The sequence below is a fragment of the Mercurialis annua genome, linkage group LG2 (genome assembly GCF_937616625.2).
Source record: "Mercurialis annua linkage group LG2, ddMerAnnu1.2, whole genome shotgun sequence".
In the NCBI taxonomy this organism is placed as follows: domain Eukaryota; kingdom Viridiplantae; phylum Streptophyta; class Magnoliopsida; order Malpighiales; family Euphorbiaceae; genus Mercurialis; species Mercurialis annua.
Window position 1 is genome coordinate 56,765,854 of NC_065571.1, and position 23,595 is coordinate 56,789,448.

The window sequence follows — 23,595 nt, forward strand, 5'->3', positions numbered from 1 at the left end:
TATTTCATATCAAATACAATAAAACCATATGGTATGAATATAAATTAAAGGCCTAATGTCTTAAAAAACCCCGACCTTTTAGCCCCTTTTCAATCATACCCTGACGTTGAAAATTTGTCAATTTTACCCTATTTTGCATTTTTGTGTTTCAATTGTACCCTGAAAAATTAAATTAACGTCTTTTGCGTTTGAAAATTTGTTTAAAACATTCTCCATGTCTCGCATATATTAATTGTATATTTTTAAAATTTATTTAAATTTATTTAAATTTAGTTAAATTAATTAAGAATTTAAATTAGTGTTAATTTGATTATGGTTTTTAGTTAGTTTTTAAAAATAAAGGACTTATTTGTACTTTTTTGAATAAAAAAGAATTTAATTTCATGTTTAGACTTAATTAATTGAATGATTTCATCATTTAAGTAAAAAAATTAACAAAAATTAAAATATTGGGGTACAATTGAAAACAGAAAATTCAAAAGTGGGTAAAATTGACAAATTTTCAACGTCAGGGTGGAATTGAAAAAAAGTTTAAAGGTGAGGGGTTTTTGAGTGATTAGGCCTAAATTAAAAGCATTACCCTACAACGCCTGCGGATGAAGCCCTGTTGTGAAATCAAACTACGTATAGGCAGATATCAAATATTCTTGTAAATTACAATTGCCAGAAAATATTAACTGCATATTAAAATACAGTACAAGATTCAAATAACACGACATAACAGATATATAGATAAACGTCTAAGACGAGCATTGAATTTGAAAATTATCTGTACAACCAGCAAGTCACTTTGTATTTTCTATTTCGACACCATCTCATCCGGGTTAGAAGTACTACGTAAAAAATTTGTGAGGAGACAAAAGCTTAGAAAGTTCCTAATCATAGACTGCTACCTAACATTTTTTTTCTTTAATGAAACCTCCAGATCCATATATGCGTGTAACTATGTACCCATAACAAACCAGCCGAGGGAAAAAGGCGATCTTGCAACTTCTATATATATAAAGATCATTGCAACTTCTTAAAACCTTAAACTGATTCACCTGAAATATAAAATATGACAGAGATTAAGGTGTCTGAAAAAATGTCAAAGCAAAAAACTGCGCCATATGAATGGTTTAACTTTAAGAAGACCCTTACTTTGAGAGTTCCGACGTCGAAAACACATGAAGAATCTATGCAACGGTTTTTCTGGAACAGGAATAAATTTTCCAACCAGAGCAAGAGGCCAACTGTTGAGAAATAAGAGAAGCTTTTTATCATATGTCAAGCATCAAATGGAGTAATAATCAAGTTGCTATAAATCAAATTTGCAATATTCCATTCAGCAGCCATAAGGGTGTGCATTCCGTTCAAACGGAACCAAAATTAAATTTTGAATATTTTTTAACCGAGCCAAATTTATAAAACATTAAAATGAAGTTATTATCTCCGCAAACTGAATCGAACCAAAGTTACTTCATAATGTCAAACGGAATCAGTTCGGTTCGACTATTCGGTTTAATTTGGTTTTGGCGAACCCGTAGCCACAAGTAGCATTGAAAAAATGTGTGCTGCCTAACCTGATAAAGGCAATAACAATTGAAATCAACCATTGCTTCCAGTTAAGCTTGACTGTTGAAGTGAATTTCCCGATGAACTCGATGATAATCACCTACAACAGAAACCCAAAACGTAAGAATAAAAAAATGAACAGGAACTAACATTAAGATACAAAATGTCCACGAATTGAACTATAAACATGAGCAAGTCGGACCTGAAGAACAAGTGTCACTGCAACAATCCCGATAAAGAGATGGTTCTTTGTGATTCCCTCAAAAACATTAAGTTCATCTGGCTTGCGAGCGTTAAATTCATTGAATATCTGAATAAGCATGTAAAGTGTTAAAGTCAACAATAGAAAGGCTCAAGTGTCATACTGCTGATGTTTTAAAGTAGGAGCTAGGAACTAACTTGACAGAGCACAAATGCATTGAATATCAAAGTATTCTTCACATCATTTGCATGCGCAGGGTTATCATTCTTCAAACCTAATAAGCTCTTGCCTTGGAAATTAAGGGTGAGCAGCACGCTCACCTGATATGCTGCCTGAATTTAAAAAAGAAAAGCAGTGAATACATAAAAATTACCACAACCGTATTTATTACCAGAATAAATCATGAAACCGTACACACCTGTATCAGCAGGTTTCTCCACATGATGTTTGTAATTAGAGGTTCCCTGAGAATAACGCAATAAGAACCCAAAATGCAAAAAGGGTTGCAAGTTAAATTGGTCCGAATAAAATCAATTCTCGTGCATAACACAATGCCAAATTACTACAGAGCCAGTACAGTTTCAGAAACCTAAACAACACATAAGAATTTCCAAGGAAACAAAACATGTAACATTTTATACCTGCGACCAACTGGAGGCCTATGCATTAGGTGATCAGTAGGTGGTTCAGTAGCTAATGCCAGTGCTCCAAGAGTATCCATGATAAGATTAACCCAGAGAAGCTGTGCAGCAAGAAGAGAAAAACAATAACCACATACACACAAGAAAAAAGTAAATATCACTCCCTTTTCTATTATGTCTATAGCCTTTTACTAATGGACATGAGAGAGAGAGAGAGAGAGAGAGAGAGAGAGAGAGAGAGAGAGAGAAAAATATGGAACACAAACCTGGACGGCGTTTAATGGGACATCACCAGATGAAATTGCAGCTACAACGTTTATAACAAGAGCTGCAACATTAACAGTAAGCTGGAACTGGATAAATTTCTGAATATTTGCATATACAGATCTACCCCATCGTACAACCTGCATGAAACAAATACTTTTAATCATTAACATGACTACTTCAGCAATAATCCACAAAATAGAGGTATTAAATAAGAATGAAGAAAGGAAATAATAGGACCTCTCCAACAAATGATTTAAAAAATGTAATTACAAAAAGCTGATGCTAATCCTGATCCTATAGTTGAGTCTCTGAAAACTATTTCAAGTTCAAACGAGTTAAATTAACAGAAGAATATAGCTACCTTCACAACTGATGCAAAATTATCATCCAGGATAATAATGTCCGAGTTTTCTTTGGCAACTTCTGTTCCTGAAATCCCCATTGAAAGGCCAATATCCGCCTGAAGATAAGACATAAACTACCATAAGTTTACCTGGACTACAACAAAAGCAACACTTGATCTTTTCAGAAGAACAAGAACAGCTACAAACACCGAGTTCGTATGCACACACATAAGGATGGTTGACGATAACAGCAGCCCAGTAATATATTACAGTAGGATATGACTGGCCAAATGTGAGACTCATAAACACAAACAAAAATAAAATAAGTAATTAACTAATTATAATCCAAACTATATAGCACATTTGCTAGGATAACTGTTTATTATCCTTAGAAGTTGCAGAACCAAGTGTTATTCAACATACATACAAATTTTCAAACATTTTTAAGATAAGAACCAAACATACCTCATGCAATGCAGGTGCATCATTTGTACCATCCCCAGTGACAGCAACAACATGTTTTCTTCTTCTCAATGCTTGCACAAGCAGTAGCTTGTCATTTGGAGAAGACCGTCCCATTACCTACGACCATATTGGAAACAGATTAGTTCTCAAGAATTTATCACTGCAAATTAACACCAATTTAGATACAACATTAATTTCAAAAATAGATCCAGTCATACTGATATCTTCTCAGCAACTTTTTCCCTTTCTTCATCAGAGTAGGCCCGGAAGTCTTTTCCTTCAATAAGGGTAGGATGCACAGCATCTTCATCTGAGCTCAGAATCCCACATTCCAAAGCAATTGCTCTAGCAGTTTGAAGATTATCACCAGTGACCATACGCACCTATAAAAAAGAAGAGAAAACATAAGACTTTCTTGACATAATTCAATAGGATGCAATGAGAAGGAACTGATGCTCATAGTAGCTGGAAAATGCAATGTTGGGTTTCATCTAATTGCAACCCTCAAAAGACCCAATTATGTGATTCTCTCTCTCAAGGAAAAGAGGAAAAAATATTTTAAATTCAAGAACAGCAGATACTATAATACAAAACAGAAAGAATCACCGCACACTGACCCGAGTCATAGTAAAAGAACTTTTTGAAGAAAGGGACAGAAAACACTATAACAAGCAACTAAACATATTCATCACATAGGGTACAACGTTTTCACCATTTCGATCAGTAATGGGCATCACAAATACCTTAACGCCAGCATTTTGGCATAGTTGAACAGCTTCTTTGACTCCAGGTCGACAAGGGTCCTGCATCCAGTCTCAACACAGATTAGCATCTTACGCAGGTGTTAATAGTTTAGCGTGGTGCCCAAATGAGAGCAACTTTTAATCAAATGTTAAGCCTATCAGTTTTTCTTTAGAAAAATTTAAATGCCAGCCAAATTTTAATATGATTGAACCCAAGATACCAATGAAAAATAAAGCCTCGGACAACTGCTATTTCTTTGAAAACTATTACCTTCAAGCCAATAATGGATAGCAAAATAAGATTATCATCAGGCAACTGCCATTGAGTTAGTTCTTGTTCATTGACTGGGACTTTATCCAACTCATATGAACGATAAGCAATCGCAATACAACGCAAACTGCGTGCAGCCATATCCTCAATGGATCTCCTGAAAAATAAAGCCTGCAAAGAGTAGCCAATTATTAGCAACAGGGAACCTCTGAAGTATGTAGAACTAATAATAACAGAAACTCTTGTGCAGGGTTTTAAACTAAAAAAAAGGAAAAAATTAACTAAATAAGAAGTATTGACATTTGGAAATTGGCGGAGTTAGGGGGGGTGTGTGTTTGTGTTGGGGGTGGGCTTGAAAACTATATTTCCAACAAATAAAAGAATTTAAAAGGACCTTTTCATCATCCAGTGGAACCACTTCACCATTTTGATCCATGTAGGCTGTACATGAGGCTAAAACTATTTCAGCAGCTCCCTTCCAGTGTATATGCACTTCAGAATCATTCTGAAACAAACAGCAGAATTTTGAACTTAAGAAGTCAACAGTATGTATAACTATTTCAAACAGTTAGGGCTCCTCATTTAACTGCAAAAGTCCAATTTTAACATAGAATCTGGTCATCAATCGTTCATAGAATCTGGTCATCAATCGTTCATAGAATCTGCTGGTCATCAATCATCAAGGAAGACATGGACAAAAGCTATTTCCCAAGGTTGATATTAAAAGAAAGTTTCAAAATTGACCGAAGACTTTATAATTTAGTTGTGCAAGTTCTGATTAACAAATCCTGGATCAATATCATAAAGTAAATAATACTGACAGCTCTGTAGTTCCTGTAAAACATAATTTTCTGTATTTCCATCAGTCTACTGCTAAAAAAGGATTATCATTATAGTTTGGTCCTCAGAATCACTACTGACTAGCTCAACTGTGAGAATAGAGAAGCAAAATAGCCTAGTTACAGGAAAGAAAATTCGACAGACAGCATAAATAACTCGAACTCGGTACCAATTCAACCAGTCAGATCAGAACACTCGGTGACTTCTCATCCAGCCCTTGACACAATGCTCTCAAGTTTAATGGCTAAATAAGTTCATCACTTCCAAAATTATTCTAAAACTTGGTAGAAAATATATTTTGACTTCTAATAGCTGTCCTAGATAGCATCACTAATTTTCTACCGAATACAATCAATGATATAATCCAGTCATCTTACCAATTTCAATGCAAGACCACCTCTTTTTTTCTGAGAGTTGAATGGGAAAACATGAATAATAGTTGATTCTGATCGAACATCTTGAAATTTCATCCCCATCTATAAACAAAAACCAGTAATCGATGAGTTTGATAATTGATAAAATCTTTGAGTCATAATATAACATGGAGCAATAGAAGATACCTTGACTCCCCAAACAAGAATAGCTTTTTCTGTTGGAGAACCAGAAAATTCTGTCTCTCCTCCACCCTTCCAAAACAGATGGACAAATATCAGAATCCATTGATGATATAGTAGCTGTCTTAACCAAATTGCTCTTAATAAATAGAACTAATAGACATTCATACCTCAGGAATATAGACACTTCCATTTGTGTTCTGCGCAACAGCTTCGATTAGTAAAGAAGATAGCTTAGGAGACAAATTTGACTTGCTGTCAGGTGGATCAATTTTCTGACCGCCAACATAAGCATCGACAACAGTCATCTGCGAATAGAAAAAAGAAAATGTTGCTCACTCAAACAGATGGAAGAATTAGAAAGATCGTATTTCCATCTCTCTATGGCCCAAAAGAAAAACAAACCCAACATGCACCATAACATTTTTCTTTCCAGCATACCCACCCAACATTAAGAAGCACATATTAATGTAATTTGAAAATGTGTAATACCTGATCTAAACTCTTAAGGGTATCAAAACTAAAATCTTATAACGGGAACCAAATTTCCATAACATGGCTCTGATGAAATTCAGCGACATAAAAAGAAGGGAACTTATAAGCAAATTCATGCATCTCTACACATCTCCAACAAAACCCGCCCTCCATGTGAGCGACCCACTCTTAAAAAGAAAAATTGTGAACCTCAAAACTATCTTAAAGAAACATTATAATTCACCTGATTCAGGGTTAAAGTTCCGGTCTTATCACTGCAAATGGTTGTTGCAGAGCCCATAGTTTCACAGGCAGAAAGCCTTCGCACCTGAAGTTCAACCACTAATAAGGACAGGTGATCAAAGTTGAAAAGAAAAAAAGGAAAAAACGCTGACAGAATAAAATTCAACATACCAAGGCCTTATCTGCCATCATTTTTCTCATAGAGTAGGCAAGACTGCACCATTTATAAAAATCAAAAAAATATGAATTGGTAAAGAAAATTGGGAAGGAAGAAAAAAAGAAAAAAACAACAAATTGAGAAGCACATTATGCAGTGTAAAATAAAGTTGGAAGCTATAATAAAACATAACAAGAAGAGGAAGAAAGAGAATAATAGTTGGACAAGAGTACTAGTAACAAAGGTTAAAACAGTATTGTACAGCATACAGAGATATTTTCTGTGAAACTAAACTTACGTTAAGGTAACAGCCAAGGGAAGTCCTTCAGGTACTGCAACTACTACGATGGTTACCTAAAAGAGTTAATACATTAGTTAACAGCCAAAAATGACTATACTGAAAGCATTTCATTAGCACACGTACCGCAACAGTTAGAATTTTAATGGTTCCATCTATTGCATCGCCAATTTTGGTTTTACCAGCTTTGAACTGAGGAGTCCCATCCGGATTCTCGGTGTGACCAGTATAGAATCTATTGCAAAACAATTACAAATTTTAAAAACAAACGCGAAGATTAGATGTTCGTCAAGACAGACAAATAAGAGCAAGAGACCAGTTACCTAACCAAAAGGACGACTAAGACAAGAAAAGCTACCGACAGCCCCACAATACCAATGAAGGTTGCAACCCCATTTAGGCGCACCTGCCAGCATTAATTTATAGATAAGCACCAAATGTAAAACCTAACAATTATCAACCTGCAGCGATAATGAGAAAACTAACCTGCAGAGGTGTTTCTTCACCAGTGTCTTCAGAAACACTAGCCATAAGCAATCCCCATTCGGTGTTGATACCAACACTTGTTACCTGGAAAAGAAATATATGAAAGGCATGAAGACATGTTAAGACCGCCAAGGTCTTATCAATTTTCTTCATATTACTCCAAACTAAAGAGAGGATTTTTATAAAGCAGGACGTAAAAAACAGCATTGGTTGCAATGACCTTCTCATCAACTATGATATGCAACACTTGTAATTTAATATAATTTTTTGATGATGGCAATGGATAATATACACATCTTGAAGACAAAGTTTGTATTGCCACCCGAATAAGTGAGAGAACCACCGTTGGTAGTTCAGAAAAATCACCAACATAACAGAACAAAGAGTGAGGAAGCAATCTGTGACCATGAGATTAAATATACGGGGAAAAGCAGTTGAAAATAAAATGTTACCATGCAGATTGTTAAACCCATTGACAGTACTATCCTGACCCAGCTAAATATATCATCAAAAACAGGTTCAAATCATTGCAACAGAAGAACTATGACAGAATTTTGTGAAAATAATTAACAAAAACTGTAAGGGAGAAAATAAACAGGATAATATACTTTTTCCGACACGTAAAGCATAATTCTATAAACACATTAGCTCATAATAATTCATTCAATCTCAAACATCCCCCAAATTCATCTTATTTTTTTTATCTTCTATCCTTTTCTGCGTTCAGGTCTAAAAGTGGGAAAAGCAAATTTTGACGAATTTCTGCCTAAACATACTAAATTTGTGAGGAAATACCCAACAAGATTCTGGAAAAGTTTACAAGTTCACTAACATGATACTAGAATTTGTTTCCTTGATTAGCGTACTGAGAAATAAGCAAGACATCACAAAATTGTCTGTGAACGAATGAGAGCATTGAGAGGTGCTTGCTCAAACAAATATTTCTTAAGATCCAAACAATAACTTCATGCAATTCCTACAAAGAACTACAAAAAATTGCTTCTTAAGAAGTATAAAATGCTATGGTTATAAAGAAAACCAAATCAAAGAATACCAGCATAGTGCCACTGCCATCTGCTACTTTACAGCCAGACATTAGAAATGGCTCCCTTGAACTCTTGTGTACCTGCAGAATCCATAATATACTTATATGATAGAGGCAACTTTAAGCAATTGGCCAAATTTAAGGATGAGTCACGACGCCTACAATCTTGCTTTCTCCGGTCATGCTTGATTCATCAATAGCAAGTGAGTGACCAGTGATTAGAAGTCCATCAGCAGGTACCTAAAGATGTGTTTGCAGAATTAAAAAAAAAACGCTAAAGAAAATGGAAGCAGAATACAGTAGGAAGAAGAGAGAGCAGAGATGATGTGCCTACCTGGTCACCAATGTTGAGTGGCACAACATCTCCAACAACAAGATCATATATGGAAACATCAACTCTTTTTCCACCTCTGATAACCTGCACAGACATTTTATAATACAATTAATAAGAAGAGAGAAGATTAGAAAAAGGAAAATAAACTTCAGGTGCATTATTATTGTGATGCTGTGAAAATTCACCTCCATATGTATGTTTCTCTTCTCCTCATTCAAATTTTGGAACTGAAGAGACTGTTTATAATCACTGACAGCTGAAGAAAATAGGAAAAAAAATGTTAAGATCGTGGACGTAGAAATAGTATACACTGACTTTTCCTTATGGCTTCTTAAAGTTGGGATTACTTAATGGAGAGCATAATAATAGAACTAATAATTTAATTTTGGAAGTAAAAAAGACGAAAAGCTTCTTTGACCATCAAATATGAAGTCGAAGAAAACTTCCACTGCTACATAAACTTTGTATCTGACTGTCACTGGCCTTATCCTAAAAACAATTTCAAAACAATAACGTCGCAGTGAAACAAGAGAATAAGATTAAGTCTTTGCTAGAGGAAGGAGAGGATGGGCCTTATTGTAAAGGAGAAAGTCAAAACAATGGGTATCTTCTATGTTCAGATGGAAGAGAACAATAGGTAAATCACCTATGTGCATATACTATGTTTTGTGCACATGTCTTGTCAAACCTCCACAAGCCGGTACAAATAAAACCAATAAAGATATGAATACAATCAAATGAGCAACACTAAAGTTTTAAGTCATTAGCTAATACATATAAAATTAATTTCTATGGTTGTTAAAGGTATGCCTCATGTGAGAGGCTCTAGAGACAATTAAGCTAGCGCTTCGCACATCAAAGTGGGTTATATCACAAATGCCTACAATGAACTTAATGATGATGAATCGATGATGATTCGAGTCGACTCCCTAAGAGACACTTTGTGTCATTTAGTTATTCAGTAGGATCAACGAATATGGCTATGGTTAAATCTCTTGAACATGGACATGGTAATTTTCTTTTTGGTTCTAAATAGGAAATTTCCATCCTATGGTTTGTATGTATTTTTTTTTTAAGATTATAAAAAATTGATTTACATATTATGTGGAAATCTTTATTAGCTTTACTGTGCAATTTTTGTCTTCTTTAGCACCTAACATTCGAAATTGACTTGCGGCTCGAGCCTTGAGCTCTAAGACCCCCTTTGTGCCTTGATGCACCTTATGCTTTTAAGATCTATGCCTAATTGCATCCCTACTTTCCCAAATAATCATGAGTTAAAGAGTAAATTAATGGATCTTCAATTCATCACCATTTTGTACAAATATGAGAGATCAAATATTCAAGGGTTTAATTCCTTAAAAAAACCCCACCTTGTATTTTTTTTTCGTTTATACCCTGACCTTGTAAAAACACCATTTGTACCAAATTTTGAGTTTTTATGTTTCATCTCTACCCAAAAGCATTAAATTGTATTCTTTTCATTTGAAAAAGAGTTTAAAACAATCCTTTATTTTTAATTTATATACTATTTAGATATTAATATTATTAATAGTAAAAAATACCATTTTCTTCAAAAAAATTAAAAATAATTTTAATTTTTTTTTAAAAAAAAATATTTCCGAATTTTTTTTAAATTTTTAAATTTTATTTTATTTTTTTAAAAAATGTTTCCGACAAAAAAAATTAAAATAATAATAATTTTTTTTATTATTTTATAAAATTAAAAAAATTAATTAATTATTTGGATGTATTTGATTATTTTTTAAGTTTAAGGATTTATTTGTATTTTTAAAAATAGAAAAAAGTATGTTTTAAACTCTTTTCCAAATGAAAAGAGTACAATTTAATGCTTTTGGGTAGGGATGAAACATAAAAACTCAAAATTGGGTACAAATGGTGTTTTTACAAGGTCAGGGTATAAACGAAGAAAAAGTGCAAGGTGGGGGGTTTTTAAGAAATTAAGCCAATATTCAATTGTCCAAAATAGAGTATCCCTATGATAGAGAAGTTCTTCACATATCACTCCACTGCTATATTATGCTTAAAGCAATATCAATTAGATAAAAGCTTTCACTAAAATGCATACCTGTCACAACAATAACGAGAATAACAGCAAAAGCAATGCTAGCTCCATCGTACCATCCCTCCTTAATACCCTACACGGAAAATGTAAATGAAGTACAAGACATGAAACAAAAACATAGTATATAGATATATTTGGTCATGCAAGTGGCACGTGAAAGGGACCATGACCAGAATCACAAAAGTACAGCAACAAAAAGGGGCAGAAGGTTTTCCAAATACTTGCAATTTATGATGAATTAGAGCTAGGGACAGGAATGTTTTCCGTTATACCAAAAAAAAGTTGGGGAAAAAGAATAATTGCTTTGCTTCAAACAATAAATTACATTACCAATCAGCAACAAAAAATAATTTCAATAACCCTAAGGAAAGACAATAACAAACATAAAGCAACTTACACATGCTATACAACAAGACAAGGTTCTTACAGTTGGAAACTAATCAAATATCCGGATATTAATTAGCTACTAATCTTAAGTTTTACATTCAATTTAGGAACCTCAAGTATCTTTTAAAGTCCTCTTCAGCATATCCCTTCATAGTAAGAAGCCGAAGTAAACTTCTCAAGGAAAGGAAAGTTTCAAATTTAGGCTTCCTTTGTTTTCAAAAAGTTATTATTCTTGGATACTTTTTTTCTACATGAAAATTTCTAGAAAATGACAAGATCTAATGCTGATATACAAAATGAATTAATAAATTGGATATATCAGTTTTTTCGGTGAAAAGGAAAACTAGAAAATGCATGCTGATCATACCTTCAAGTTTGAATAGCACATCCTAAATTGTGTGAATACTAATCAAGCCTTAAGTATCTTTAAAATTCCTATTTCAGCACATCCTCTGACAGTAAGAAGGGGAAGCAAACTTCTCAAGGTAAAGAAAGTTCCAAATATCACACTTAGGCTTCTTCTGTTACCACGGACATTAATTATTCTGGGATAATTTTCTCTCCAGAAAAGCTTCTTGAAAATGACAAATTCTAACATTTAAATACAAAATAAATTGATAAATCAGTTTTTTCAGGGAAAAGGACAATTCAACTTCGAGTCATCTCGAGTTGTTGGTAAAGTTTATTTTCTTTTGTAACTAATTTGAAATATTTATTATGACTTTGTATTTAAAAATGAGATTTTCCTAAAAGATTTTGCTGTCCCTTCAACCATTACTTGGTTAATTTTTCTACGAGCACTAAACACTTGAAAAGAAGAAATTGTTCTCGCCAAAAATATTTTACAAAGCATTGCTCGCTTTAAAATATCATATCACTGTTGCACAGAATGTCTATGTAAATGTCAAACCAACAATGTCGATCCACTAAATTAATTGCTTCCATAACTCTTGTTGTTCTACTACTACCATAAAAATTGAAAATCAGTATCATATCATGTTGATTTACATGTCTTTTCTTATCATATACTAATTGATGCCTGTGCTAAGATAACTATAGAGGAGCCATGTTCATATCTATGTAAACAAGATGCAAATGAAGTTAGTCAATCCAACTTGGCAACCTCACTCCTCATAGTGCTACTACCAAGAGAACAATTTTTTTTACCTAGAGAATAATTAGGTTTCCAAAAACTAAGGATAAATAAATGATCAAAAAATCTAAATAGATACTCATATATGGTGCAAAATAATAAGAGCAATGAGCAAACTCACCTCTGTTTTTATACCCAGCACCAAAGAAGCAACAGCAGCGACCATCAATATGATTAAAGTAAGATCTTGCCATGCTTCCCAAAGAAACATCTGAAAAATCAAATGCATCAGTGAAGATTGTGGAGAGCCGATTATTTCTTCAATAGTATCAAGTAAAATGTGGAAAGAAAAACTAAGAAAAAAGCAAAACACAAACTCCAATAGCAATTACCCAGAAACTTCTTCCTTTTTTTTGAGGATATGTATTTGAACCAAATGCATTCTTGCGCTTAAGTAGGTCAGCATCGTCTCCATAAATCCCCTTCTCTGTTTTTGTTTTTAACATATCAGCAAGCCCTTTTACCTAATGCAAAATGAACCAAGATAAATCTCAAGATACTCCAAAATCAGTCGAGAGAACTTCATATTTGATGAACTTACCCCTCCAATTTGCTCCAGCTCATCAAGTTTATGATCTCTTGTTATTGCTGATAGTTTTTCTTGTCCAATTCCAAAATCACCCTTAGGTATTGACTCTGATTCTACAACAGTTCCTGTCAGGAAAATATTACAAAGCAATTAGAGCAGTAGATCCACTTGGACATAGGTGACAGTCCACGACAGAATTACACATCATCAATTGGGGGAAAAAAGCTCAATAGACTTGCTAAGTTTAGCAATTTAGAGTCATGTAAGTGCAAATGCTAACAAGAGTTACTAAGACCTTAATAGATGGCAAACTCAACTCCTATAATGTAGTAAAGAATTGTTACATAAATTAAGAACAACAACAACCAGTAGATAAAACATATACCATTTGCTTGTTCCCCAGCAGCTCTAAATCGATATGCAGCCTGATGCATAAGAACACAAATATTAAACCAATAGCTTAGTTAAAATGCTAATGAATACAAATACATTAAAAAAAAGCATCAGCCAAATTCGAGAATGTACTCGTATCACTTGCGCATGTGCCCTAATCTTTCTCAATATTTGCTGCTTCTCTTCTTCCTTCTTCAAGTCCAAAGTGTACCGGAATCTACGCGAAGCATTAAGTACAAGTGCAGCTTGCTACAAACAAATTTAAAAAAGAACAATTAGCATAAAAACTACACTGAGCTATTTACTAAAAATAGAACATCCACATAAACCTATAAATAACTTAAAAACAAGACACCTTTTATTACACAAATAATTCTCTCAATGTTGAAAAAAATAAAACAAAAACAAAATACATTTTACTCAAAAGAATTTTTTATAAACAAAACACACACAACATTCAATTTAGCATGAAAACTACAATAAGCTAATCAGTAAAAAAAATCACAAAAATAACATTAAAATACACATTAAAAATAGAGTTAAAAATAATTAAATTACCCTCCAGCGACGAAGACGTTCAACAGACGCGTTCTTCGTGTTAGGAATATCGAACGGACTGGACAGAGCATCGTCATCTTCACTATTAGAACGACTCCTACCAGATTCGAGATCATGCCTCCGTCTATAAGGCGACGTTGAGCCTTTATTAAACATTTCCATTTCTTACTTTTCACTGTCGCAGGAGATGTGGCACCGTTAGTCAGTCTTCTTACTCCAATTTTTTTCCTCTATTTACGCCATTTTTCTCCTCTCCGGTCACCGATTTTCTTCCGTTTTTCTCTAGAACAACAAAAAAACGCGTTTCTATTTCCGAAACTTCAATTAGAAAGGAAAAAAAAAACAAAGAGTCACTGATGAACCGACTAGGTTTAATAAAATCGGAATAAAACGACAAATTAACGAACAGTCAAAATAAATGAAAATAACTTCTAATTAAATATAATTATAATAATAATTATACCTTTGCTGTGATATAGAATAGCTAGAAATTTTCTTCTTCTTCTTCTTCCTCGAGCTCTGGTTTTGCTTCAAAATGTGAGAGAAATTAAAGCGTTAAAATAAAAGGATTTTTTCAATTGGCATCTGATAATGCCTTTGAGAAGAAGCAATTAGTTTTAGGAAATAATGAAAGTAAAAAGGCGAAAGAAATATATTTGGTTCCTATTTATATATTTTTGACAGCGAAAAAGCGCGTTATATTTATTTTGTGCTCAAAATAAGTAAGCAAGATTCTTGTGTTTTTTGCTATGTATACGGTTACTGCTGCCTGTTTTTATGAGCGGAGTGTTGTCAGTTTAGGATGTCTGGTTTAACTATAGTTATTATTACAGGTAAAATTGGTAATAATTCTAAAATTTAACTACTGTTTTATTCTACTTTTAAAAAGAATGTTTAATATAAATTCAGTTAATCTTTATTTTTATTTATTTATTGATGTATTGGAGTTTTATTTCTATTAATCTAAAAGATAAAAGTAAATTGTTAGTGTTAAACATATAAGAAGTTAAATTAGCTTAAACTAACTACATTGAGATTCAAAATCGAGATTTAGAAGTGCATTTAGAAAGCTTAGCCGTCCGAGTTAATTAAAGATAATAATTATAGTTGTCTTCTTCTTATTCTCTTCTCCATGAGATATTTTTTCAATCGTTGAATTTTAAATTTATAAAATATATTAAAAGTTGTAATTTTTATTGTTTGAATTAAACATGAAATTCATAAAATTTGCAAGTTTTATATAATAGTATAATTTAACTTTATATGTACTTAATAAGTGAAAATTTCGAAAAAAGATTTTAAAAGATGAAAAATTCTAAAAAAAATATAAAATTGTAGCAATTTTGTATCCTTATTTGGATTTTGTTCAAATTTATAGGTTGTGTAAATCATTGAAAATCCTTCAATTCAAAGTGTATATATATATATATATATATATATATATATATATATATATATATATATATATATATATTGATGAATGTTATATTTTTGTGTGGAATTTTTCATATTACTCTTTATGAGTTTTGTTATTATTTATTATCGTCAATTTATAATTTAAAATAATAATTACACGAAGCATTTGAAATCTCTGAACTATAGGCAATTCTACTTTATCTATTATATAATTTATTTGATTCAAATTTTAAATTAGCTAGATGTATGTCTAACTCTAAACATACTTAACACTACCGAACATGAGTAGTTAGTTGTATCTAAAGCAAATTTTGCTCATCCAGCAGCTTAAGAATTCAACAACTTTTATCATTTATCATAAAGAATTTAATAAATTAATTGATCTTTTAAAACTTGTGATCTATGTGATTAATGACAGGCAAAAGAAAACAAATCATGAAAGTAGATAAAATGATAAAAGTAGTAAATGGACCATCCAATTTTTGAATTAGTACAATTTTAATTTTTCTAAAAATTAGAAGTATACAGTTTAAAGAAATTTAAATTTGAATGGTTTAATTTAGTTTTAATTAATTTAAAAATAAAACTTTACTATCTTTAATAGGTCTAAAAATATAAATCATAGTCCTTAGTTGATCAAAATAATTGAGAGTTGATTATTTGATCTCGAGTCATAAATTTAAGGGTTAATGTCATAAAAAATCACAAATTTTACACGTTTTCTCAATTTAATCATGTTTTTAAAAACTTCTTATAAACATACACCAACTTTTATTTTTTTTCCCAAATTCATACACGGTGTTGACTTGTCACTCATTCATTAGTTAAAAATGACTTACACCTCAGCATATTGCACCAATGAATAAGTGTCACGTCAGCACCGTGTATGAATTTGAAAAAAAATAAAAGTTGGCGTATGTTTATGAGAAGTTTTAAAGAACGTGATTAAATTGCGAAAATGTGTAAAATGGTGAATTTTTATGATATTACCCCTAAATTTAAAATAATAATAACCATTTATTTAAGCAAAAAATATTATTTACGAAGAAGCAATAAAGATTCAGTTTTTTAAAAAAAATTACTATAAACTACTGTATCAAACAAGATTGAGATTATAACTTTTTAAAAAAAATAGATTTAACATAGTATCTCGTTTTACTTGTTCAAATATGACAAAATATGATCAGAATATTATATATAAATTGAAAATGAAAATGAAGTGAAAATTATTGATTGAATAATTTGAAGCTGAAATGGTAAAATAAAACTAAAAATATTTTTTCTTAAATCAGAAATTAGTCCTGTTTGATTTTTGCGTCAAAATTAAGGACGAAAATGAACTTTTGTTGCAAAAGGAAGATGAGGGAGGCAAACTAGGGAGAAAGTGCCACATTACTACATTCCTCAAACTTGAAGAAAGGACGTGGCTTAATTTGCTGGCACGTCTCTCACAGCCAGGTGCAATGTGTCCATCATAACTCACTATTTTATTTATTAACAGATCATATATTATACATGTCCGTCCAATTAAAAATTTTAATATAATGTTTAGGTTGCATAAAAATGTTTGAACAAAATTCTGTAGTTTGATTACATATATTTAGACAGATGTCATCATTACATAAAAAGACAGGTTAAAAGTTAAAACTAGATGAGTAAGCATATTTTTAGTCAGATTTCAAATCGAGTTTTCTCGAATTAAGTCAATTAAATAATTATATAGTTTACATCAGATCGACCAAAATTTGACACAATATCATACCGACATAAACGAATAATATAAAGTTCATGAAAGTGTACACTGTATAATCATTTTTAGTCGGTTAATGTAATTTATAAATACCACGAACTAATTGATAAACAAAAATATGAATTTCAATTAAGTCAAATACTAAATTAAAAAAAATTGTATAAATTAATTTAGTCAAAATATGATTATTTTTTTGATCGAATCCATTAAAATTCTGCTGAACTAACATGAACTATCAAAATATGTTAGTTCATTAATGTAGTTAATATCAATATATATGCGTTCAACCCAAATTAACTAAAAATGTTTTGGTTGATTGAGATTTTTAAAATCATTCAAATAGACAATAATTGAGTCCAAATCATCATAAGTGAATTTCTTTAATTTTATTTTAAAAAAGGTTAATCTCAATAAAATACCAAACCTTTACGGATTTTGTCAATATAACCAAACCTTTAAAAAATCGTCTAATTTAGCCAATTTTGCAATATTTAAAACCTTTTTTAGCCATTCGTGAATAAAAACGAAGAATTTGTTATTCATCAATGAATTAAACTAACCGATTTTGAATGATATAAGATATTTGAAACTATTTCTATTCAAAATCATTCAAAATTGGTTAGTTTATCCCATTGACGAATGACGAATAGCAACTTTTCGGTTTTATTCACGAATAACTATAAAAGATTTTAGATATCCCTAAATTGGTTAAAATAGACGATTTTAAAAGGTTTAGTTAAATGACAAAATTCGTAAAAGTTTAGCATTTTATTGGAATTAACCCTTTTGAAAAATATTAATTCTCATATAGTTGTTTTAACATATTTATTTTAATTTGAAATAAATATGATTTAGAAATTAATGTTTATTTTAATATTGGATAAAATATGTACATAAATCATTTTAAATAGCATAATATTATATTAAAATAATTTTAATTATATATTTTTTTCTTTTAACGTCTTTTTTTGTTTTGAGTACCAACTGTTTTGTAGTATTATTTAAAGTGTTTTTTATATTTTAAAATTCATTGAATATCTTTATTATTATTTTCTAAAACTTGAACGGGCAATAGCAGCATCGGCTCCACAAAGTTAAAATCGAATCTTTCTATTGGCTTTTTCAATTTACTCGTGAATAAAAATGAAAAGGAAAGCCTGTTTTTTTTTTAAATGATGGCTATTTTGAGCGTGGCGAAAATGAACGAAAAACGATATCATCAACTATTACATAAAACAAACAAATGTATTCTAAAAGTTGCAGTATTTTTATTTTTAAATAAATTATTTACAAATTTTATTTATACCAAATACACTTTACAAATAATTTAAGATAAATTAGTTGTTGGTTAGGTGAAAATCATGGTCTTGTGCGTAAAAAACAAAAAAATAAAAACAAAGATAAAAAGATAAACAAATTTATATTAATAATAACATTTAAGAGAAATTATTTGATACCCATAACATATTTTTATTTTAAATTTCAAAATCAAATAATATTATCTTTAAAATTTATTTTCGTTAATAATTGTTTTTTATATTCTTTTTGAGAGTGAACTAAATAAAAAAAAAACTTAACTAATAAAATTAAGGGTTGTTGCTATAAAAATTCACCAACTTTACACGTTTTTTCATTTTAATCACGTAGTTTAAATTTTCTCATTTTCATGTACGAACTACCACTTTTTCTCAAATTTATATACGGTGCTGAGGTGGCACTCATTCATTGGTGTAAAATGACCTCCACCTCAGCGAATTATATGTTAAAATAAGATACAAAATTAATTTATACAAATCAAATTATAAAAAAATTCTTCAAACTAAAGGGATGTTAAGTAAAATAATATAATACATAAAAAGAGTAAAAAAAATAGTACATTTTCTTACATTTATATGAGAAACAATATTACATACCTTAGATATCTTCCAGATCAAAATGTTTCAATACAGATGAACAGTTGCTGGTTAATTTTCTGCAACTGACAACGGAAACAATTAAATATATAATACAATCATTTTTAAAGTGGTATAGATTATATATATGTGTGTGTTTGTGTGTGTGCGCGCGCATACAACGACGGAAGTATTTTAAAATTAGAATAAACTCTAACCTAAGCTGGGTTTAAAAAAAAATGTATTTTTTTAAATAAAAATAGAGAGTAAATATATAATTAAATAGAAATTATATTTGAACTACTGAAAAATTATAGGTTAATCAGAAAATAAGTATATATTATATAATTTAATGTACCAAAGCTGTATTATTTAAGGAGAATTTCATATTCCAATATTTCCTTTAATGTCGTAAAAAAAGGAAGGAAAATAAAAATAATGAATAGAAAAAATATAAAAAATAAATTTTCTTGGCATTCAACATTTTGACTGTACCTAATGAGAACAAGAAAAAGAGAATATTTGATGAAGGAAGCATTTCAGCATATATATAACCCTTTTGACATGTGGAGAATATACCTTTGAGACCTTATATTTAAAAAAGAAAAATTGCTTTAAATGATAAATTAGAATTACCTACTAGAAATAAACAGATTTTTCATATAATTTGGTGAAAATAATAATTTTATTAATTATAATAAAAAAATTCAAACTTTAAATTTTAATTTTTAATGTTTTACTGAACAACACATTTAAGGAAGGATAAATATATTTATTAAAAAAGTACGAATAGTTTTTTTTTGTTTTTTTTAATAAATTAGTATCTTTACTTGTCAATTTATTCCTATAAAAATGAATTGCATGTTTATGAAGCTAATATTAGTCTTATATGCGTCTTTTTTTCACTTTGTACTTATATCACTTATAATTAGGGTCGGACATGAACCGGTTAATCGGTTCATAAGCTTTATTTACAAACCGATTCATGTTATTATGATTTTTAAAATTAAAAATCTAATTTTATAATATATTATAATAATTGACTATTTAATTGGTTAACTTTTTAGAATGATTTGAATTTTTAATTTTATGGACTTGAACCATATAACCTAAAAAAATAGGCATATAAAAAAACTAAAAGTTCAGTCCATTTAGTTTGTTTAGTAAATCAAAAATACTGCAAAATCTTTTTTGTATATTTTTTTTAAAAAAAAAGCTTACCGCTACAAATGATTTAACATTTATCTATTTTTCAAAAAAAAAAATTGCACAAATCGCCACTTTTAATTAATCGATTTTGAATTTTGAAATTTAATTATAGCCAATTTGCAAATTTAATCAAATTTCAGCCACCCTGAAGTCTTTTTAAATTGCACAAAATTCTAGTTGCTTTTAATAACATCTGAAAAATTGTTATAATTGACAGTCAAAAATGCAAAATAAAAAATAAAAAAATTAGCACGTTTAGAAAGGTTAGCTAGATTGACAGTGTCCAATTTAATTTTTTAAGTCATCAAGTCTATTCAATAAAAAGTTGTTTGTTTAAATTAAAAAAAATACTTATGTTATTCCTCTCTAGGAATGGCAATGGGGCGGAGACGGAAATACCCATCCATCCCCGCTTTTTATGGGAAATCTCCATGTTCGTACCAATTTAATTGACGGAGAGGAATTCATCTTCATCTCCACCTCTATGGGATCCTTCATATTAATGGGGACTTTCATCTTTGTTAATTTTTAAAACACGACGTTAAAATTAATTGGCGCGTTTAAAAAGGTTAGTAGATTAATTTATTTTATTTTATTTTAATTAAAATTAATTAGTTATTCATATTATTTTTTATTTTAAATATTTTATAACAATTGATATACGATATATTTTGAGGATCCTATATAATCATCATGAAAAACACATATCTTAATCAATAACGATCAACGCACAAAATTCATCACCAACCACGAATTAGCTTTCGGTGCTATAGTATTATCTACGACATATCAATGGTCATATGATGGGTTATTTTCCATTGTTGTGATTTGTGAATATATATCACCTATCTTTTAGTAAAATTATATTATTTTATAATTAGAAAATTTATACTATTTAAATGGCCATAACAAAAGAAATTTCTTTCATCAATTTTGTACATTTTCTTGCTATAAAATATTGATTTAGACGCTACAAATATAATTACAGACTCGTCAAATTATCTATTAAGTGTCATTTTACCATTTTATTTTGAATTCTTCTCGAAAAGTTAAATATATCTCGACAAGACTTTTTTACAGTCTCCTTGTCATATTCATGTTGAACTTCTAGCAGTGCGATGCGTTTTTCTTTTTGTATAGGTATTCGGACCAGCATTTTCAAATGCAAAATGTGTAAAATTGTCTATAAATACTTTTTTGACTGAACTCATTTAAATTTTTAAGAAATTATGGTTATGGAATAAAATAAAAGAAGACTTTAGTGAAAAATATGTCAAATGAAAGGGATTGTGGTTGAAAATTAGCCTCATATAACACATTTTCCCTTAATTTTTGGCTGCGGCGTATAGTGACTAAACTTGAACAAAAAGAATTATTTTGATATTTTTTTTTTCTCTTAAGTTGAAGTCTCTAGTGGGTTAAGTATCCAATGCTACGATGAAATGGGCAGAAGCATAAAAATATATCTTTAATTTTCATTATTCTCATTATCCAAATTCCAAAAAAAAAAAAAATATTGCACACAACTGTTGCGTCATGTCATTCGTGCAACAAACCAATTGTGCATTAGCCATGTGAAATATTGAATGATAAAAAAATAAGTAATAATTAAAAAATTCCCTATCGCAAATGCTCATTGGCTTGATGTAAAAATGACGTGGCGCAACGGTTGCATGGAATAAACACTAAAAAAAAGAATAGTTAATACATAATTTAAATTAACTTATTCCACTAGATACTAGGTAGTTAAGTCATTATAGACATGAGAGATTTTCAGGTAGACTTAGTCTATCACGTCATTCGTGTATTAGCCTATCATATTATAACACGTCATTAAAATAGTGGCACAATCGTAATTTTATTTATTTCTTGTTTACACTTTTGAATAATAATATTACGATAGTGCCATTATTTTAATGACGTGTCATAATATAATAGGTTTAGTTCATGGATGACGTGGTGGACTGAGTTTATCTAAAAATTTCTCGACACATACACACTTAGTTAAATATGAGCTCTATCATACTTTAAATTTATGAAAATATGTAAAGATCTCGAATTTGAATTTTCACACGACTACATCCATTTATTTAGAAATGAATTTAAATAAAAGATATATAGCATACCTGGAAATTACAAAGAGGAAAATTTGGAGCAAAATCTTCAACCTTTGATTCTCTTCCTTTATATAAACTGATATTTAAAAAAGAAAAAGGGAGAAAAAGTGAAAGAATAAGAACAAATCAAGAAAATAAATCACATGAGCATATAATATCGATCTCTCACCTTGTTGCCTTGATGCACAAGTAATTAATGATGCCTTTTTCCAGGGTTTAATTTAATTTAATCAAATCGGCTAAAAGAATACAATTAATGCTTCATTAGCAATCAAGAACGAGAGATTTAAGAAAAGATAAAAATATTCTTAGAGATATTAAATTTTTTAAAAGGGGTATAATTTGATAAGTGAAGGTACTACGCAAAGGCAAAAATAAGTGAAAGGCCCCATATGAAACTTCCAGGAAAGAGCCGTTGTGGGTTGACATCATGATGCATGGCTTTTTTCTTCTTCCCGTTGTGGATATAAAAAACAACGGTAATGACAATTACGTATTTTTTGGGTATTTGCCTCTTTTTTACAAAATGTTATTCTTGACCCTTTGAGTGAAATGATTCTTTCATAAATAAATTATATAATATATGAATTCGAAACACGATAGAAAAGAGAGAAATTCAAATCGAAAACTCAATGACAGATATACATTTTTCTTTGAGGGAGTCCAAATTAAAGATATATAATATTCTTATATATAAAAGAAGAGAGAAATTAATACTCTCTCGTTTTTAAAAATCAACAAATTAATAAAAATATATCATTACATTTTTCTATTAATTTTTAATCTTTTGAAATGCGCTGCATAATAGCTTCAATGCGAGCAAATAAATAACCATTTAGTAGTTCATCACCCAACAGATTGCGTAACAATTTTTTAATGAAATTCATCGCAGAAAAATACTTGTTCGATTGATGTTTTATAGCAACTTGTTAGATTAATAACTTTTTAATTAATAAAGAAAATAAAGAAAAAATAATAATTTTCATGTATATTAAATGAAAATTCCAACTATTTTAGAGAAATTTATCAGAAATAAAGTTTTCAAGCTAACTTTCAAGTTTACATAGAAAAACTACAGAAAAGTGAGATGGAAGAGTTAATTCTTATCAATCGCAAAAAAATGACTCTTTAGGATGAAAGCATTTTTTTATCTTAAACTAGAAACAAATTATTGTTAAAAAAAGTAA

The 23,595-nt window shown here is 30.1% G+C and overlaps 1 protein-coding gene across 7 annotated transcripts; it reads right to left on the minus strand.

Annotated features, from left to right (window-relative positions):
- Window positions 1-708: 708 nt before the first annotated feature.
- LOC126670710 (calcium-transporting ATPase 8, plasma membrane-type-like) lies at window positions 709-22,725 on the minus strand. 7 transcript variants are annotated; one of them, XM_050364524.2, is made up of 38 exons: window positions 22,578-22,725; window positions 22,418-22,469; window positions 19,104-19,162; window positions 14,488-14,552; window positions 14,025-14,342; window positions 13,599-13,715; window positions 13,459-13,498; window positions 13,086-13,198; window positions 12,877-13,008; window positions 12,666-12,755; window positions 11,008-11,077; window positions 9,104-9,174; window positions 8,919-9,002; window positions 8,747-8,824; window positions 8,594-8,665; window positions 7,540-7,623; window positions 7,377-7,459; window positions 7,180-7,288; window positions 7,054-7,109; window positions 6,770-6,812; window positions 6,600-6,683; window positions 6,052-6,189; window positions 5,888-5,953; window positions 5,705-5,803; window positions 4,882-4,992; window positions 4,488-4,658; window positions 4,217-4,276; window positions 3,692-3,856; window positions 3,474-3,590; window positions 3,026-3,124; window positions 2,664-2,801; window positions 2,398-2,498; window positions 2,175-2,220; window positions 1,954-2,088; window positions 1,757-1,864; window positions 1,563-1,654; window positions 1,141-1,232; window positions 709-1,043 (listed from the first exon to the last, which is right to left on the minus strand). In XM_050364524.2, the coding sequence occupies exons 5-38, from the start codon at window positions 14,184-14,186 to the stop codon at window positions 1,030-1,032; spliced, it is 3,240 nt and encodes a 1,079-aa protein (XP_050220481.1). In that variant the 5' UTR covers window positions 14,187-14,342; window positions 14,488-14,552; window positions 19,104-19,162; window positions 22,418-22,469; window positions 22,578-22,725; the 3' UTR covers window positions 709-1,029. The 7 variants fall into 7 exon arrangements, with proteins under 7 accessions (XP_050220481.1, XP_050220477.1, XP_050220476.1 ...); XM_050364520.2 differs by having other exon boundaries at window positions 14,025-14,306; window positions 22,418-22,473; XM_050364519.2 differs by having other exon boundaries at window positions 14,025-14,330; window positions 22,418-22,473.
- Window positions 22,726-23,595: the final 870 nt, after the last annotated feature.

Coding starts and splice junctions, on each gene's coding strand:
- LOC126670710 (XM_050364524.2), bottom strand. CDS start 14,186: ATGGAAATGTTTAATAAAGGCTCAACGTCGCCTTATAGACGGAGGCAT. Junction 2,802..3,025: donor ATTTTGCATCAGTTGTGAAG/GTAGCTATATTC, acceptor TGTTTCATGCAG/GTTGTACGATGGGGTAGATC. Junction 1,655..1,756: donor CAGTGACACTTGTTCTTCAG/GTCCGACTTGCT, acceptor TTTCTGTTGTAG/GTGATTATCATCGAGTTCAT.